At 39.8% G+C, this 19,986-nt stretch overlaps 2 protein-coding genes across 2 annotated transcripts in view; one reads left to right on the top strand and one right to left on the bottom strand.

Moving 5' to 3' along the window:
- Positions 1-13,785, bottom strand: part of LOC122885856 (glycerol-3-phosphate dehydrogenase, mitochondrial-like) — a 59,886-nt gene extending 46,101 nt beyond the window's left edge. Inside the window, exon 1 of the mRNA XM_044217560.1 lies at positions 13,758-13,785. The gene's annotated coding sequence lies outside the window, so the exon portion shown is untranslated. The remainder of the gene's footprint in view (positions 1-13,757) is intronic.
- A 99-nt stretch (positions 13,786-13,884) lies between these two features.
- nr4a2a (nuclear receptor subfamily 4, group A, member 2a) lies at positions 13,885-19,172 on the top strand. The gene is made up of 8 exons (XM_044217558.1): positions 13,885-14,066; positions 14,578-14,676; positions 14,883-15,754; positions 16,260-16,389; positions 16,572-16,735; positions 17,129-17,331; positions 17,499-17,677; positions 17,776-19,172. Exons 3-8 carry the CDS (start codon positions 14,885-14,887, stop codon positions 18,030-18,032), a joined length of 1,803 nt encoding a protein of 600 aa, XP_044073493.1. The 5' UTR covers positions 13,885-14,066; positions 14,578-14,676; positions 14,883-14,884; the 3' UTR covers positions 18,033-19,172.
- The last annotated feature ends 814 nt before the right edge of the window (positions 19,173-19,986 follow it).

Here is a 19,986-nt window from a genome sequence, read left to right as displayed (position 1 = left end):
GCTGGACAATCCCTTGGTTCAAAAGTAAAGAGAGAATAGAGATGATTAATCACTTTTAATGTTGGTGTCTCGGGTGACTTTCTTTCTATTTGTTATTGCCAAGTAAGTTCAAGTCCTCATTGTTGGCCAGGGAAAATGTTGCTACTTTGCAGGAATGAGCAGGGTCCTTTGTGCCCTGATTTATTTTACGTTTGAGCGACTTGAGGCTAGCTAGCTGGTGGGCTCTGCTTAATGCTACGGCATGCTGGAAGCCATTCCCCCACTACGAGAAATAAATAAATAAATTGAAAGCAAAAAGTAAAAAAACAAGAAAACAACAGATTTAAAGGCCACATTTTAGAATGAATTACATACAAGAGTATGCACCCTGCCATGATGTATTAGGAAGACCATGGAATCCACTTCTTCATCTCTGTAGGGTGAATGTGACCATTATAGTATGTGGTTAGCAAACTTATGCCACCGGTGGTGTGTGTGCACGTGCATACACAAGCACACACACACACACAGCCCAGGCTTGAGAAGGGCTCTGCACCAGTAGGCAGTGTCTGATCCTTGGTGATTGCTGAGCCTCCTAATGACCTTTGACCCTATGATTCACAGCTCTCTGTTGTGAGCCTGTCACAGATTGGCACTGGGCAAAGAAACAGGAGCATTAATACTACATTAAATGTCAGGAATTCAAGGATTAGTCAGATCGCGGTACCAGGATTTATGAATGAACAGCATAGCATGGCTATAACAACCTGACACACTGATGAAGATAACAATAATGATGATGATAATTATCATCAGCAATTAAAAGCCAAAATGGCCAAATGACAGAGCAGAGCTAAATGAGCATCAAAGCTCCCTGGAGGAACAGGAGCCCCCCCCCATCTCTCTCTCTCTCTCTCTCTCTCTCTCTCCCCCCAATCCCACCCTAGCCTCCTGGAGGTACAAAACTCAGTGGAGTGAGAGGAACTCTGCGGCTGGACAAAATGCTGCAAAATGACAGGGACAATAATGACAATGAATTTCATGTCTCCCAGTCATAGAGCCAGAGATGCTTGGCTGGGCTGACTTGTCCAATTAAATTGTTACAGGTACAGTGGGAGATGAAGTTATTATCCCAGATGCTTTTGTCAATTACCCTAAGAGGAAGGGCACAGTTGAACGCACAACAAGAGGCAATATTTCCTTAAAAGTTTAAATACAGTCCAGAATTGTGGCTTAGTATTTATAACATATATGATATTACAGAATATTTAGATGATGTCTGCTGTGAGTTTATCAGATTCCTTTATGAGAATATTTGTCTGTGTGATTTATGTGCATGGAGTCTGACAATCTGTTCGTCATTTCTTACAAAATTGTATGTTTGCAAAGACTACGTTTTCTAAGGCTAAAGCATGTCTACATATTGAAACTATCTGACCATGATGGCTTGAAAAATCCAGAGGAGATGAACCCAAGCAGTCAAAGCCCGATCCCCAGTAAAGAAGGTCAGGACAGAAAATGTCACTGCCATAATGTACCCAGTTGTGTATGGGAAAAGAGGTGGAAAAGGAGCTTGAGGAAAAATGTAATACATGTAAGCGGTCTAGTGTTTTTAATTTTCTCATTCTTTGTCCCTTATATGCTAATTATGATAGAATTTTAAATTCTATTAATATTATACAACTCTACACATCGCTTTTCGTATTTCCTTTCCAGATTTTGCTGCCTTCTAGAAGTATAAAAGACTGCTTATAAAACTGAACAAATATAAATAGCTCATGTAAAATACCCCCCTCTCCTACTTACTTCTGTAGAATGAATAAGGTTGACAGATCACTGCTCAGATAGTGGCCGTATTCCCTCAGAAGTATGTTGCCTTTTTGCAGTACTTGGGAATCTACATATCCTCAAATGCTAAATGAAGTCTGACAGATAGCCTAGAGAAACAAAGTTGGGAGTTTGCAGCTACAAGGGAGACCTTGAGTGAACAGGACATGCTATGTACACCCTGGCTAACAATCAACATATGCTTTGTTTTTCTGATGCCAACACGAGGCACATATAGCCTGAAGAAAGATGGATCCTGGGACTGGTTGGAACGCAATGCCTACTGGCTATTTTCTGTTTTAAAAAATGCTGTTTCTAATTTGTTTACGCTCGCATAGACAGCAATTACACGGCTGTGTGGGACACAAGATATTTTACTTATAAGGTATGATCTGGAATTTAAGATTACTGACAAACAATAATTAAAAACCCATATTTAATAATGTTTTTTCTTCCTGGTGCCAAACAAGACTGTGATCTAGACATCTTGTCTCATTTTAATAATAACTAATTTATCTAAAAGTTTATGTGTCACGTGTTATATTTGGTGAGACATTCTGAGAAATCTTTTATAGTTGCAGACCAAATATCTGTTGTTCTAAAAGTCAAATCACTAAACATGCATTCCTCACACTTGTTGTTCATGTAAGACAAGAGAAAACAGATTTTTGCAATCACTCAAAACAGATAACAGGACAGATTTAGATTTCTACAATTTGCAGTCAGATTGCTGCTACCAGCGTCTCCAGCTGTGATAAGTGCTGTAATTTTTAACATTGCGCAAAGTGATTCATACACTTTCATGGTGCATAGTAATGTGTACAGCACACTATATACTGTTCAAGGCTCTGAGCATCATAACAAACAATGGCTCCCACCACTTTGTATTTCATGAGCATGGAAGAGCATGAGAATCACCACCTCGCAATACCAGGAGGAATAAGATATCTGCAGGGTTGGTAATATGTGCTGTGGATCACATGTTACCACAGAGTCACACTCTTTTATTCCCTATGATACTGTCTGCAGCTTTCTTCTCTATGACAGTGTTTGCAGCACTAAAAAGGACTTCATTTTATGATAGGTCTGAACTCTGGTTTGACTGATGATAGTTGGGTCAGATATGGCTTTGTGTGAGTGAAGGAGGGGTTCTGGGATGGTGACAGGCAGCGTGATGAGTTAAGACGCTGCCACGGCCCAGCAATGAGAGAGAAATCAGAAAATCTCCTATCCCCCTCTCAGTAATGAGCCACACCTGTACACCGCTTTAAATACCAGAGAGAAGCTTTAAATGTCAGGTGCAATTAAAGCTTATGATTCAAGGCTGCACAAATCAAATCAAGGCCCCTGAGTTCACACAAGTCTGAGAGAGCAAAGGCGAGATGGTGCAGAGATGCCATGGACCACTCTTCCTTTACCTTACACTTCAATGGGCCTCTCAGCCCAAAGGTGATTGTAAAGTTTACTACCATTCGGCTGAACATATTCCCAACTCCATGCCTTTATCAAGAGAAAGGTTTACTGCTTTTTTTCTGGTATATGAGGTGAAAAATGAGAGAATAGGTGAAATGAGGTTTTACTTGTACACCTGAAGCGTTATGAATTAGGGTGCTGACAGAGAGGTGTGATGGTAGACCAAATGGACTGGACATGGACTGGACATAGGCATATTTCACTATATCATGACTAGAGGAGAGGAGAGACAAAATGGACCATTTGTCAGAAATAAAATATATTCTAATTAGGGCTTAATGATTATTTTCATTATTGAATAATTTAGTGATTGTTTTCTTGATTAATCAATTGTTCCATGATATAAAATGTCAGAAACCCATGAAAAATGTCCATGACAGTTTGCCAGAGTCCAAGGTGACATCTACAAAATCCAACCAATAGTCTAAAACCTAAAGATATTCAACCTACCATCATATAAGACAAAGAAAACCACCAATAATTCACATTTGGGAAGCTGGGACAAGTGAATTTTTGGCATTAATGACTTAATCCACTAATTGTTTCAGCTCTAATTTAAATTCTAACTTTAATTCAGCCTTTATCTAGATTCTTAAAATAGTAAATTAAACATGATCTGTGCATATATTTGAATGACAGCAATGACCTATTACAGTTTACCTTGTCTTGCTGGGATCAGAACATTTAATTTCTCTAATAAAGCACCAAAATTGTATTTCTTGCACTTTTGTAGTTATTAGTTGATTTCAAGACCTGAATTAGATTTGAGGTTTTGGGGGTAAATATTATTGCAAGTTCCCAGTCCCAACAATGGTTGCTTTAATTTGCCCTCTGTTTGATCCAACACATGTAGTAGAGCCTACATTTTACTGTTGAGCTGCTGACTAGGCATTTGCGTTTGCTGCAATCACACTAATTGGTCTCTTCTGCTGCTCACCTCCAGGCCCCTTGTATGTTCATACAGATAGCAAAATAAGGCTCCTAAAGAAAATACAAGCTAAGAATAATGAGATTTCCCATATACTGTGAAATGTAACAGAAAATGGTGACATTTCAGTTTGAACCTGGGTGACTAGTCTTAAAAAAATTCACGGACAACGGAGGACACATAGGCTTCATTCCATCTATTACTGAGAGATAATTTTATGAAATAATTCACAATATGATAACAACAGAGGTCTGCTAAATTGTAAGAATTCTTTAAAACAACTTCAGAAAATTCCAGGCAGGCAGTCATTCAAGGCAAACATGTCACTGCTTCCCGTGAATGAAAAATGAACATGGGAGGGTAAATAAAGCAATATGACCAGAGGGACCAGGAATTCTGCGGATAAGTGTCAGCTGCGGAGAAAAAATGAAGCATTTACCTGTTTGTAATCCAATTTCATGATGGCTTTCTGTAGATATCGGACTCCTCAGTGAATGAGCTTAGTGCTCCGGCTGCTGGAGCCTGATGAGAAATCGTCTCCATGCACAAGGGCAGTTTTGAGCTCTGACAATAGGAGCCAAGGAAACACATCAACATTTGGGTACTTATTGTCCCAAATCTTTAGAAAGGATCAAGATGCTATTCACATATGCACAACTTTCCACTGTAATATTCATGACGAGAACAATATTGTGAGGCCATACATATTCCATTGGTTAAAAACAACAATCATTTCCACCAGTATGACAGCATGAATCTCAAGAAGGAAATGCATGTTTTGAGAACACAGTCATAGAAACCATATATAGAAAAGAAATGTGTTTGAGGGAAATCATATAACTTTCATAACATTTTTAACAGTGAAATTGTTCTTTACTTTGCCTATTAGAAGCTTATTTGCTGTCCCAGATGGTCTGTAAATCCCAGTTTTGAGAAGAAGAAAGGAAGAATAACTGAGGATTAGAAAAAAGGGTTTGGAAACCCCCTCTACAACGCCATTAGACAATCCGAGTAAATAAAGGGGCAAAACACATTTAAGAAGCCTCTGACCAGCAGCATAGATAATTGATTTGGTATGTAATGGTAACCACAAGAGGATACTCTCACTCATTGGAAGAGAACAAAAGAGTTATCATTTTTTTTTTTTTGGTGATTGGACTAAAGCCCGTAGACTTGTTAAGGGGAGAAATCCTCCCAGTCTAAACATGCTGCTGCTCTAGACTTCATAGCAGACGTGCGAAGCGCCTTACAGATCATGCCCCAGAGAGACGGCTTGGAAGCAACTCCATCACAATGGCAAGGAGGTTACGCAACATCAGGGTGGAGAATGCCCATTTGTGGTTGCAAGCAGGGGCTGAACAAGAGTCTGCCATAAAAAATCCTCTCAAAAAGCTACTCCAAAAAAACGATGGCACTGGTGCTGAAGGAAAAACTGGGATTTATTAGTTCTTTTGCTCATGAAACCCCAACACATTCTTAGTATGCAAGATGAGATTTGTTTTGTCATAATTTGGTACAAAAACAAGTAAAGCACATGGACCACATATCATTGATAACTGGCTGTAGCTTAATGGCTGGTGTTATTCTATGTAAAAGATCAAAACCAACAATGTGTTAGTTCGTCTAACTTTACCATGTCTTGGACTCAGCCTATTTAGCCCAAGACTAGGGCTGGGTATCATTCAAAACTTTTCGATATCGGTACCGATACCTTGACTTCGATACCTTCAGGAGTATTTCTCTCTGTTATCTGTCAGTCTGTAACATGCCAGGCAGGAGGTCTAGAGGAAGACCAAAGAGGAGATTTATGGATGTAGTGAGAGAGGACATGAAGTTAATTGGTGTGAGTGAAGAGGATGCAGAGGACAGGGTTAGATGGAGGCACATGATTCGCTGTGGCGACCCCTGAAAGGGAACAGCCGAAAGGAAAAGAAAAAGATCTGTCAGTCTGTAACATTAAGCAACACCATGTTTGCCATCAGAAACGCTCTCCGCCTCGGCTCCAGTTTATCCATCCCTGCAGTGGCGAAGAGAGGTTGCGCCAAGGTTTTCATCCCAGTGGACGATGTGGTGAACAGACTCACCGACGAGCAGATACAGGTTAGCTGCACTGGCTACTGGCTGATTTACTCAACGATACTCAATGGTATCGAAGAAATTCAGTCGGTGCAATAAAAGTATCAAAGTTCGGTACCCAACCCTACCCAAAACCATTGGTTCCTACTGTAGATCTTTAAAAACGGGTCACAAATATATAGTTTCTTTCTTTCTTTCTTTTTATTCTTGGAAATTTCCTAAAACGGCTGGACACTGTAGTTTTTTAAAAAAGGAGTAATTAGTGCATTTGTTGGGGACTATTTTCAGTTGTGGACTAATACACATTTGGGTGATGAGTGTTAACAGCAGAAGGATGGTGTAAAGGAACATGTCACCCAGTGTAACGTTGTGGCTCACTGATGTGTTTTTAATTTGGAACAATGGAAGTCTATGGCACAGGATTTGGCTTTAATCAGGATTTGGCTACACAGTGAGATCAATTAGTCTCGTCTCGACTTTTCATGGGAATTGTTGATAATAAGACAAATATATAATATCACCAGACTTATCCTTTAAGGGGTTGGAGAAACATGTTTGCTTCTATATACATTCACAATCTCTATATAGGCTGGCAAAATCTACAGTGTAAATCAAAAAGAGAGAGCCTTTCTTGTCTCTGTTAGTAAAAGTATGAAGTTGTACTGAACAGTTAAGGTCCCAGAAACAACTGGTGGACTCAAACTAAATAGCCTGCTGTCTGGATGAGCAATACAGAACTCCAGCTCTTTTTTTTTTCCAAACCAGAACACAAAAGCAACTTACAACTAAGTGCATCTAACCTGAGTCAGTGGCTCCTCCTCCACTGATGAACCCATCAAACTCCCATGAGACCTTTGTAAGGCCACTATCTGAGATCTCTGGATGGGAGCTCATCCATGTACACGTACTACCTGTATGTATGTGTACCCGTATGTTTTTACCTGTTCAGCTGCCTCTACATGCGATACAAAGGCCTATAGCATCCATGCAAAAGAAAACCAGTCATCCATTTCATTGTCATGTGACTCCAGGGGACAGTACACATTAATAAATGTGTTTCATTATTATGCATATGTCTTTATATTCCTCATGATGGATTTAGGAAAAATGAAGCCATGCATTTTCTGTGACAAAGCTGTCAGACACCATCAAGCGATAAAAAACAATACATCACATGCTTATTTATATTCCACTCCCAATAACATTTCAAAATATTGTCTTTCTAGATTAATCACAAAATCTGCATGTGGCACGCAGACGGGCTGCAATGAGACATGTTAACAAGCAAACTTGACTAATTGCAAGACATGTACTTAGTAAAGAAGATGATGGCACAGGATTATCTAAAATAAGCAAAAATGGAAAGAGACAGATGACAGCCATTCTCAAGTTCACTGCAACTGTTAGTCATATACACATTACAGAGGCACCATACAATCTACCATCTGTTAGAAAGGAGAGACAATAGTGAACAGGATGCAAATAAACTAAAATTAGTTCCTGAGTAGCTCCTTATTATTTATCCCATTTATGATCTGTGATACATAGAATGAAACTTTGTTACAAGTATCATCTATATCTAATATCAGCCCACTTTTCAACAAACGTAATCTGAGGCCTCCTCATTATATTAATGAGACTTTGTTAACAACACAGCACACTGAGCATTGCTCTGCAACACTTGAGAGAATCTCACCTGTTTTGTCTTGTATTCTGACAGCTGAGTAAGACTATAAAACGCAAACAAGCCTCCTCTAGCAGTGACAGAAGTTCCCATTACTACCGTGTGGAATGCCATGCCTCCTCCTGCAATGTGGAGATGTAGCTCAGTTGGTGAGCAACAGGAAAAAAAGAGGAAAAAGAACAGCAAAAACTGCAGTTCAAGTAATCCATTGCTGAAACAAACTGCATACAACAAGCCTAGTGTGGCTGTTAAGATGCATTCAGAATTTATGGATCTTATCTTTTCTTAGTTTTGCCAAAGTTTGCAGGCCTTTATCAAGGAGACATGCAGTGGTGGAAAGTAACTAAGTACATTAACTCAAGTACTGTACTTAAGAACACATTTACGGTTTGTACTTTACTTAAGTATTTCGATTTTATGCCACTTTATACTTATACTCCACTACAACTCCGAAATGTTGTACTTTTTACTCCACAACAGTTATTTTACAGCTATAGTTACTAGTTACTTTGCAGATTACAATTTTACATAAAACATCATATGATAAGATGATAAAATACAATGCAAGATTAAATCAGATTTGCATTTCAGAACTTTGTATTTTCTTCTTTCCCGTTTCCATTAATCATCTCATGACCCCTCAGATTTATCATGTGACCCTTTGGAGGGGTCCAACCCCTAGGTTAGGAACCACTGAGCTAAACTACCTCACTGCATATAAAGTAGTTAAAACCAGCTCCACCTCAACCAGCTACAACAGTAAAATACTACTTACACATACAGACGTATTAGCAACCTAATAATGTCATATACATCAGTTACAAGGGACATTTTACTGCAGAATGAGTACTTTTACTTTGATACTTCAACACTATACTACTTCTACATTTTGCTTGTGATATTTTTGTACTTTTACTTTTTGAATGCAGGAAGGACTTTTACTAGGACTGTTACCATCTAACACTGTCCCTTTAACTGGTCTAGAACCAGGTCTGCCTCCTTACACCACAGTTTGAATGGTACACTGCACTAAACTGAAGCCACGAGGAGAGAAATCCCATCCCATCCAGCTGCTTAGAGGAGAAAGCCTGGCAGCTTAGGCAAAGCTTTATCCAATTCCCTCATTATCCATTCTAGGACACTTTAGTGGGGCCGAAATGGAGTCGCAGCAAATTCCAGTACAAAAAGAAATCTGCCACAGTGTGCCCACTATAAGTGTATAACCTCTATGAGCAGGCTGTGCAAGCTGCTAAATCTACTCACCTCAAACAACTTGGGTAAGAGATAAACTGTATGCAGCATCATTAGAGTGCAAAAGCACAGTCCTCGCGTAACTAAAATAATTCAATAATTTTGTGTGTTACTTTTAGGCAAAAGTCATCAATACATTTTACCAGTGATCTTTTTAATGCCCAATAGCCAGTGGCAATGACATGGTATATGTCCTTAAGGCCTGCATTCATAACCATTACAAAGAGATTCACTTTACACTATTTAGAGTCCTCTCAACCTTTTATAATTCAGATATATTATTAATCAAAGAGATTGACAAAGAAACTAATGGTTTGTCTGATTTTCACTGGGGCACAATCCAGCCAGCAATTGATTGTGGCACCAGGGACACCTGCAGCTTCAGAATACATTTTCACTTTCAGAAGGAGAGAAAAAACAGCACCACGAGGAAATATTGCCCCACTACATGAATATGCAGGGACTTGATACCAGCAGTGTCATTACTAATGTTGCTGCCAATTACAGAGCATGTCATGACACTGTGATTCATGAATATTCATCGTTGACTGATATAGACAGCAGCAGTATGCAGAGGCCTCTATTCCCATTTTACTGTCTCATTGTGAATGGTGAACAGGTACCTCCATCATGCCATGGAGGCGCCTTCCAGCTGCAAGACAAGCTGTTCCATAAGGCATTGCTAGTTAACAGTGTGTTATATAAAGGTGTATAAAAGTGATGAAGTGCTCCCTGGCTCTAAAGAGCAGGCATTAAAGCATATTAAGTAGACATTTAAGCTTGTAAAGTGGGAATCTAGAAATGGAAAGAAGACACTGAGCAAAGGGATGCCTTCAGGGTCGGGCTGTTCAATTCTCAGAAAGTTTGATACCTGCTGGTGCTTAGAAACGAAATGAGGTTTGTGTGAGGGACCAGCAAATTTTGCAAACTACCTAGGCTTCAATTTAAGGAGAGTGGAACATTTCCCTCCTAGTTTTTATCCAGTTTTGGGGCTAACTAATGTAAATCAGTAAGTTGATTCAATCAATGATTAAGAAATTAAAAGAAGTGGAAAGCCCATTAGTAAAACACATTTCCTCAGTTTTCTCTTCACAGAATATTTCCATTTTCAACAGCTTTATACATCTGCTCCTCTACACTCAGAGAGAAATACTGCTCTTCTTACTCTACAAGTTACTTCTCAGGTAAGAGATGGCATGCAAAACATGTTATGAAGTGATCTATATGAAGAAATGCCAAAAGTACAAGTACAAGTTTGATATTATTCAATATTATTGTATTATTGTTAGTGATGCACGAACATGTAAGCAGTATTTTGATATTGCAGCTGTTCAGCTAATTTTAGAAACTTTATTTACTGTTTGGTTGTTAAATCTGTAACAAACCATCATATTTTATGAGCTGATCGTGATTTGTATGTAAAATCTTAATCTGAAATGTAACTAGTACCTATAGCTGTCAAATAAATGAAGTGGAGTAAAAAATATAACATTTCCATCTGAAATGAAGTGGAGTGGAAGTGTAAAGTAGCAGAAAATTGAAATACTCAAGCTAAGTAAAAGTACCTCAAAATGTTATTTGAATACGGTACTTGTGTACTTTGTTCCACCTCTTCATGTAAATGCCTCAATCATTGAACACCTTTAATAAAATGCAGTACTGGTAGTTTTAGTATTTTTCATTGTGGTATAACTAACTTTACTCAAGTATCTGAATACTTTTTTATCACTGGAAATGACCACATCCATGCTCCACTAAACTCACCACAACAATGAGAGTGTATTATACCCATTCAAACTAAAATACAACCATGTCAAACTTTAATAAGTTAGGTGAGCTACATGAAGCTGTGCCACATCTGAAAAGGCTGCAGCTCTTGGGCAGGCGCTGGTCTGTGTGACGGAGATACTCAGATAATAATCTTATAATTCACATCATGGTCAGATCCCTTAGTATCCAGATGAAACAGAAAAATAAAATGGACCATTTCATCTGGGCCAAAATGTGATGCTGATGGTGGCCCAGAATATATATGAGGACCACTTGCAAACTGGAGGCTAGTGAGTAAAATGCTGATGTAAGCTGGACCCGCACTGTGTTGCAGTGACAAAAAAACCCCAAAACGTCTGGACTTGGAAGTAACTTGGACAAATATACATAAGTGTTACTCCCACCCAGGATCCAGTTTTACAAACTGCATGAGAAAACCATCTCCCCTTCAGGCAGCGGACAGCCGCTGGTCTGACTGTAACCAGGATCCATAAGCATCATGTGACCTTGAGATGACACTAATAAAGTGCATATCCAGAATCAGAATCAGCTTTACTGGCCAGATATGTGTACACATACAAGGAATTTGACTCAGGTTTCCCCAGAATTTGACTCCTGATGCTAATAAAGTGCATTTCCTGCAGATTTCCTGATTGTACCTGAAGAGAAATTAATAACTGAGAGCTGTGAACATCTATAAGCCAATGAAAAAATGCATCTCTCTCTCTCTCTCTCTCTCTCACACACACACAGCTACAGTATATAAGCACGCACGGTCACACACCCCCACACACTAAAATTGGTAATGTCAGTAGACATTTCTTCAAACAAAGTTAAAAATATAATATCAGGAAATAACTTCTGTGAACTCACTCCTCACTTTCTGTCAATTAATTGCGCATATAAATGGGAAGTTAATTATTCTTCAGTAAAATGGCCAATTAAACTGCTAATTGTGTTTTCATTCCAAATTCTAAATGGTAAATGGATAACAGAAACACAGTGTGACCATGCAGCATCATGGGTGTCATGAAAACATCATGTCATGGATGTTTTTGAAACAAAATCATTTGAATGCGTTATGCAGAGGTCCATCACATATGTAAATACATGTGTGGTGGTCAGTAGATTTCAGCGCACAGTGTGCAAGTGTGGACAAACTAGAAGTCTCCTGTAAAAGATGCAAGGGAAAGGTGGTCTAATTAGAAGCTACCGGGAAGGCAAGGAGGAGGTCAAGATAATTACAACTTCTCAAAAAGCACCAGAACTTTTACTACACTATTTAGCTTCTGAATATTCACAGTGCAGTGTGGGGAATTTGTAATTTACAAATCCTGCCATACAGCCCACCTAAAAACGACTGGGCATGACCACACAGCATTAATGGGGTTAGGATAATTAAAAGGTTAATTGTATGAAACAGGAGCTGGTTGATGTATGGCTGGTGAACAATAGTGTCCTCTAGAGGTGAGTGTAACCATGATATACAGTTTTCTCCCCCCCTTGCACACTATGTCCTTGTGTGCATTGAGTACAGGGCAGAAAAAACTGCTCAGAGACTGGTGGATGTTGTGTGGCTCCTATAATAAAGCATCATTCCACTAGAAATAACACATGATGCTGCGTGCTATGTGATGCTGGCTGCTGTTACATGCATGTGGGCATTCATCTCTACACGTCTTGTTGCAGCTTTATATGCACGCTCCCTCCTCACCTCTGCCCAGGCCAGAATGCATCAAGAAAAATTTAGGGCAACTTGATTGGCCACAAGGTGTTGGTGTAAGATTACACTGAGATCAGTTATTCCATCGCTCCAGAACAATAAGGCCAAAAGATTATTTTGGCGACTGCGTCAACTTGAGCGTTTTCTGCGTCACTCCCCATTCTGCCCGCTCCTATCACGTTTCCCTCTCTGGGGACTAAATTGGTTCCCCCATGACAACTGGCTACAGGCCCACTAATTATCCCCCTTCCTCCTCCAGCAGCTCACATACACTGTACCAGCTCTATGAATAGGCAGCCCACCCCGCAAACCCCACCCCAGCTGAGGTCTAAATTTGGAACACAATTGAAATACAGAAATCCTGTCAGAAGATAACGAAGAATAATATTGACCCACCGCTTCATTAGGCCTATTTCATACAAGTGTAGAGAGTCTGGCGTATCAGCCTCATTGTGACATAACTGTGCCTAGATGTGCCAATGTACACTCATCTCAATTTGCAACACAATTCTACACTGAAATAGCTATGAGGCAATACATAAACTCAATGCAAGTCAGTGGGGATGTTTCTACCTGTGAGCTGTGTGCTACCTGATTATTAAAAAAAAAAACCCCACCTGGGTTACGTGTCGGCCTGCTGCTGGAAGGTTACCATTATTGTATCACGCGTGATATTAAATTAATCATCTCTGGTTACAAACAATAATAGTCCTGTGTGTTGATGTGGTGGAGAAAACAAAGGTGATTACACCATGACCTGAAGAAAGCTAGTATAGCCTACATCACTACTAACAAAAATTAATTATATGTGCAGAAACTACCAGCTCATCATAACCTGTCTCATTTACTTTGCAGACCTGTGATAAAAAAAACAATGAAATCATAGCACACGGATTAATGTCAGCCCAAAACAAGCGCGACTGAAGTCCTCTGCAAACACAAAGATGTCTGAACTGAGCATAGAAGGGTTTACCCTCCACTACGTCTCTGCTAATGTCCATGTGGGAAGCAACATAGAACACATACCACAAGACAAACATACTCACCAGAAAAATTGGGGCTTGAGAAAGTCCCCCAGCGGATTGGTGCATGTCGGTGTCGACGCCGATGACGTCGCGCTGTGAAACACGTGGGCCACGGTATCCAGAGCTCACATAAACAAAGCCACATTGGCAAGACTGGGTAGTCGAAGCTCGTGTCGCTGTCAGTCGCTGTCAGTGCGAGGAGTCACACGGTTTTCCTGCCTGGCATTGTTGGGTAGCGACGCTCATGATTTGGAGCTTTTACAGAAATTGATGAATACCCCCTGCATGCTTATCGCATGGATTGAAAGCCACAATCCTGATGTGAATGAGGTAAGATTCACTCATCTCTTTCTTTGCAACATAATCTGTCTGCGCTTTACTTGCACCGCTTTCTCGGAGCCATTTAAATCATTTTTTCTTTTAGTCTGTTTTCACTGTTTAACTGCCATTATACAAAACTGAGTCTGCCTCAGATTGTTCGGATCTGTGGGTGTTACTGATATTTCATTAGGATTTTTTGCTTTCTGCTTTCTAGACAAGTTGTCACCAGTGTCAAGTGCGAGAAGTTGGTCTGTTCATCACGAACAACCCCACACTTCATAATAACTAAAGAAAAAGACGACTTATGCTGTTTAAAGTCTATATGCACGTATTTTGTCGGTAACCATTCAACATTTTTAGGACATTTTCCAAAACGCTGTGCGTAATTAGAAATCGGTAACAGTTTGTGCACAATTTTGAGTAGGTTAAATCTGTCTTTATCTGGGATCTCGTGTCCATTTTTAGATATTGTTTTATTTTATAATCTAGTAAATGTCAAAGGTGTGGTGTGTTTTATTAGGGGAAGATCCAGAACAGAGACGCTTACTTGAATCCTGACACCCAAACTCCTGACATTACCCATTTCAAGTGTCACCGAAAAACTGTCAGAAGACTTGAGGTACGATATGGAAAATTATTTACGAATAAAATACACACATGTATTATTGTTTCATTTTATTTTGTTCTGAAATTACGTATTAATGTAAAGCACTGTTAATATTGTTTTTGTTTAGAGTAAAATTAGATTAAATAGACTAAACGTTTTTCACAGTTTGAGCATTTATTTGAGAAATTCTTATGTATTTTTACCCGTTTGGTTTTCAGCCATGCCCTGCGTTCAGGCTCAGTATGGATCATCACCTCAAGGAGCTAGTCCTGCTTCCCAGAGCTACAGCTACCACACCGCAGGAGAATACAGCTGCGACTTCTTAACACCTGAGTTTGTTAAGTTTAGCATGGACTTGACCAACACTGAGATCACAGCTACTACTTCTCTCCCAAGTTTCAGTACATTCATGGACAACTATACCACCAATTACGACGTTAAACCGCCCTGTCTGTATCAAATGCCCCACTCTGGAGAGCAGTCCTCTATCAAGGTGGAGGACGTCCAGATGCACAACTACCATCAGCAGAACCACCTGCCACCTCAGTCGGAAGAAATGATGGCTCACTCTGGGCCTATGTACTTCAAACCCTCCTCGCCTCATGCCCCGAGTACACCAAACTTCCAGGTTCAGCCTAATCACATGTGGGAGGACCCTGGCTCCCTCCACAGTTTCCACCAGAACTATGTTGCGGCCACGTCTCATATGATGGACCAGCGCAAGAACCCGGTGTCAAGGCTTTCGCTCTTCTCCTTCAAGCAGTCTCCGCCCGGTACCCCTGTTTCCAGCTGTCAGATGCGGTTCGACGGGCCGCTGCACGTGTCCATGAACCACGACAACCCGGGCTTGCACCGCGGCCTGGACGGCCAGAGCTTTGCGGTGCCCAGCGCCATACGGAAACAGGCTGGTCTGGCCTTTCCTCACTCCCTGCAGCTCGGCCACGGGCACCAGCTGGTGGACAGCCAAGTGCCATCGCCCCCGTCCCGAGGATCGCCGTCAAACGAGGGTCTGTGTGCGGTGTGTGGGGACAACGCAGCCTGCCAGCATTATGGAGTGAGAACCTGTGAAGGCTGCAAAGGATTTTTCAAGGTGGGCTGCCATGACAGCAACCATCAATCAGTGTTACTGTTATTACATGAAAGATATGCGGTGCGTTTCTTATTTTTCACGGCGTCCGTGAGTTCAAATCTGCCCAATTTCTTAAAAAAAATAATAACACAGCCTAAACATGTAAAATAATGACATTTTCAATGCGGGCTACACTACATATTACCAAGTAACACCCTAACGAACGTGCGTGCGTAAAATAACTTTATATGACAATCATATCTATCCACACATAGTTGATCTCAAAGGAATAAGTAAAATATGAAAGACCTCGGATGTGTATTTGCTTGCAGTCTATTCCCTCTTGTTGGTTCATACAGCGCAGTCCCAAACAGGAGATGAGACAGATATTATATCGTTTTCATCTTTTCTTTTTTTTTTATTATGTTGGTGTCACTTGTGCAGCAATCCACAGTCCGTGTTCTACAAGTTATATAGCCTTGAAAATAGGCCTGCAGAGTGACATTATGTTTTTCTTTCTTTCCAGCGAACCGTCCAGAAAAATGCAAAATACGTGTGTTTAGCAAATAAAAACTGTCCTGTTGACAAACGCCGAAGAAATCGTTGCCAGTTCTGCCGTTTCCAGAAGTGCATTGTCGTCGGAATGGTGAGAGAAGGTATGTTTAGGCCATGCATTCAATTATTTTAGACCAGTAGTTTATATTTCCCCCATGATACACTGGGAAGACATGTGCGTAAAAGAGTGTTAGATTGTTATTTAAACCATATTTAAGTTTTTACGTACAACAACAGGAGTGCGTATTAATGGCTTATATGTCACATATTTCTTCCACTGCAGTTGTCCGAACGGATAATCTGAAAGGTCGGAGAGGACGCCTACCATCCAAACCCAAAAGTCCCCAGGAGCCCTCCCCACCCTCGCCGCCGGTGAGCCTCATAAGCGCACTTGTTCGGGCCCATGTTGACTCCAACCCCTCCATGTCTGCTTTGGACTACTCCAGAGTAAGTCAAATACCACAATCCCACAAATAAAACACACACACACACACACATACACACAACACTTAAAAAGAAAAAAGTTAACAACTATTAATCTGGGAACAGAAGGAACAAGATTGACGGCCTTTTTAATTTAGTCCTGCTTTTAGGTAACAATTTACTGCCTTGAAAGTTTTCTGTAATAGGCTACATCGCTGAATTCTCAACTTTGTCAGGCTTTTAATGTGGCATATTTTTTCCTAGGTAAATTGCGTTCAAATAGAGAACTTAATAAAAAGAAGACATGAATTTAATAGTAAAAAAGCACCCTCTCCCTCTTGGAAATGGGCATTTGCAATTTCACGGATTATATATTTTAAAGGACCTCATTAAGGCGCTGTTTAAATTAAATTCCAGTTCCAGGCTAACCCTGACTACCAAATGACTGGAGACAACACTCAGCACATCCAGCAGTTCTATGATCTCCTGACGGGCTCCATGGAGATCATCCGGGGCTGGGCGGAGAAGATCCCTGGCTTTTCCGATCTACCGAAGCAAGATCAAGATCTCCTCTTTGAATCCGCCTTCCTTGAACTTTTTGTCCTGCGGCTGGCATACAGGTAAGCTGCGTAATTATTAAACAAAACAATCCAGACTTTAGATAATCATCAGCTCCTCCTTCAAGCTTCATTGCTTTGGGTTTTTATTATCTGCCCAATAATAAGACGGCTCTTAAATTCCCATTTATTGCCAAGCGTAATTAATGGTATTTTCTTATTAATTGCAGATCCAACCCAGTGGAAGGCAAACTTATTTTTTGTAATGGAGTGGTGTTGCACAGGCTACAGTGCGTCCGTGGATTTGGAGAGTGGGTGGACGCTATCGTGGAGTTTTCTTCCAACTTGCAGAGCATGAACGTAGACATCTCAGCTTTCTCCTGCATCGCAGCTCTGGCCATGGTAACAGGTGCGTAAAGGCGGCTGCTCCTATGGACAATGCACGCACAACACAGAAAGTGAATGCATCGGAAATAATTCATCTGTGTCATTTATTCTACATTTCAGAGCGACACGGGCTTAAGGAACCCAAACGAGTCGAGGATCTCCAAAACAAGATAGTCAACTGCCTCAAAGATCAAGTGACATTCAATGGCGGTGGATTGAATCGTCCGAACTACTTGTCAAAACTCTTGGGAAAGCTCCCTGAACTGCGCACACTATGTACCCAAGGTCTGCAGCGTATCTTTTACCTAAAACTAGAAGATCTAGTCCCTCCGCCAGCAATAATTGACAAACTTTTCCTCGACACCCTACCTTTCTGAGCCTGACTCGATGGAGAGACCTCAAAGAACTTCCAAAAGACTGTTTGAGTCAGACTTTACAGATTTTTAACATTATTATTTCTGAATATTTGCAAGCTCCGTAGGCTAATAGAACAACAGTACCCTATTATTAGTAAGGATTCATGAAAAAAAGAATAACAGGAGGCAGAGGCTGAAAGTTTGATTGCTGTGTAGGGCCTTTTTAATTCCTTGAAATTGTTTTCTTGAGTGCCAAACGAGTGAATCATCACGGGGAATTTCTCTACAGTGGGCAAATTGTCAACAAAGTTAATCCGGTCTTGCAATCACTTACTGTTTATTTAACATCGGCTCTACTGATTCAGCATACTCAGATGTAATATATTCCATTTATATATATGAACACACACGCGCACACACACACACACACACTGTATATTATGATAGATTATGTGATGCCTCCAATGCATCGGTTTATAACATGTGTACAAAGTTTGTTATAATGAAAAGATTTAATTTTCTTTTCTTTTCTGACTCGTGCCTATGTGTTTCTGACAGGATCCCAAAAGTATCCAGAAAAGACAACGCATGTTCTAGTTTTCTTTTCTTCATTTTTCTTTTATAGGCACTTGCTGAGGTGATGTCTATATATAATATATACCGGACACTATGTAGTCTGCTAGATTTGATACAGATTCGTAGTTATGGCACTCCTTTTATGTATGACGCATATGTGGAAAAATATCTCATCTGTATAGAAAATGAAGGACCCATGGTGTTTGTAAAACTGTCAGACATTCCTTGTTTGTATGTGCTGTAAGTATTGTTGCTGTTGAATATAAACGTTTCTATATATTTATTATTTCTATTGCCAAGAGCTACACTAAGCATGGTGCAATTTAAACGATTTCAAACCATCCAAGTTCATGCTGAGCACGTTGTCTATGTTTTATGTCTTATAAACGTCTAGGTAGCTATGATTTAACACGTTTGGAAATGGAAAGCTCCATCTTATATCAAGAGGTTCATGAGTGTGTGATATAGGCCCACATCTCTGACATCATGATGTACTTACAACTTCTGTAACGCATTTGGTGCCGAATTCAAAAACTTTAGAGAGAAAGAAATATTTAATGTTTACAAATAAAACTTTTAAATCAGTCCTTTGCTAAATAATTTCTCTGAAATTAATTTATTCTTTAAATTCAGACCTCTCTGATCGGAGTGGGTTACTTTAGGACGAGAGAGAAAATATTATTTTCGAGTTAAAACTTTTTATTCTCATTTCCTGAAGTATTGTGATCAGCGCTCACGGGCCTATTTGCGCAAAACATTTTAGTAATAATAATTAGGTTTTTCTTTTAGTATCTTAAATGTGAAATTGTGTAGACTTATTTAGTTCATGAAGTAAGTTATTAACTTTAAAAAACTATGGATATGTCGCAAATAACAGGCAGGCCTACTCATGTTTTATTTTAAGATTAAATTCTCTATTTCTCTATTTTGTTTACTCAAAAATAAGTTGCGCATATTTATTATTTGACCATTTTAATCGTTTTATTTAAGCCTATACTGAGCGAATATTTCAGTCATCAAAATTGCATTTTAAAACACGTCAAAGTTGGGGAACACCTTAAAGTGTCAATATTTCTTATATTTGAGTTGTTAAAAAAGACGCTCATCTTTTCATTTTCTAATGTTTGTATTTGACAAAGGAAAAGGCTACAACGGATTAAATAGGAGTCTTCATTTTTCATTTGAATCCCAAATAAAGTAACATTTTTGAGCGAACAATTTCAAAAAGAACATCGGATCTAATAATTCAGTCTCATCGTCTGGATGTTCTTTGCTGGTGCGAAAGTGGATGCAAATAAAAGTTTTAAGGTTGTCTTTCTGGACAGACTTTCCTTGTTGACCAACAGTCAAACGATTAAAAACGTGATGTCCAACTTTAGATTATTTTAATGTGTAGGCT

Source organism: Siniperca chuatsi, linkage group LG12 (genome assembly GCF_020085105.1).
Source record: "Siniperca chuatsi isolate FFG_IHB_CAS linkage group LG12, ASM2008510v1, whole genome shotgun sequence".
Taxonomy (NCBI): Eukaryota; Metazoa; Chordata; class Actinopteri; order Centrarchiformes; family Sinipercidae; genus Siniperca; species Siniperca chuatsi.
Note: the sequence above shows the minus strand (reverse complement) of the source record. Positions and strands in the feature narration are given on the sequence as shown.

Bases quoted from the DNA above. Each gene is read 5' to 3' on its own strand.
- nr4a2a (XM_044217558.1), top strand. From the start codon at position 14,885: ATGCCCTGCGTTCAGGCTCAGTATGGATCATCACCTCAAGGAGCTAGT. The intron at 16,736-17,128 runs GTAAGTCAAATA...ATTAAATTCCAG, and splicing joins CTGCTTTGGACTACTCCAGA to TTCCAGGCTAACCCTGACTA. The intron at 17,678-17,775 runs GTGCGTAAAGGC...TCTACATTTCAG, and splicing joins AGCTCTGGCCATGGTAACAG to AGCGACACGGGCTTAAGGAA.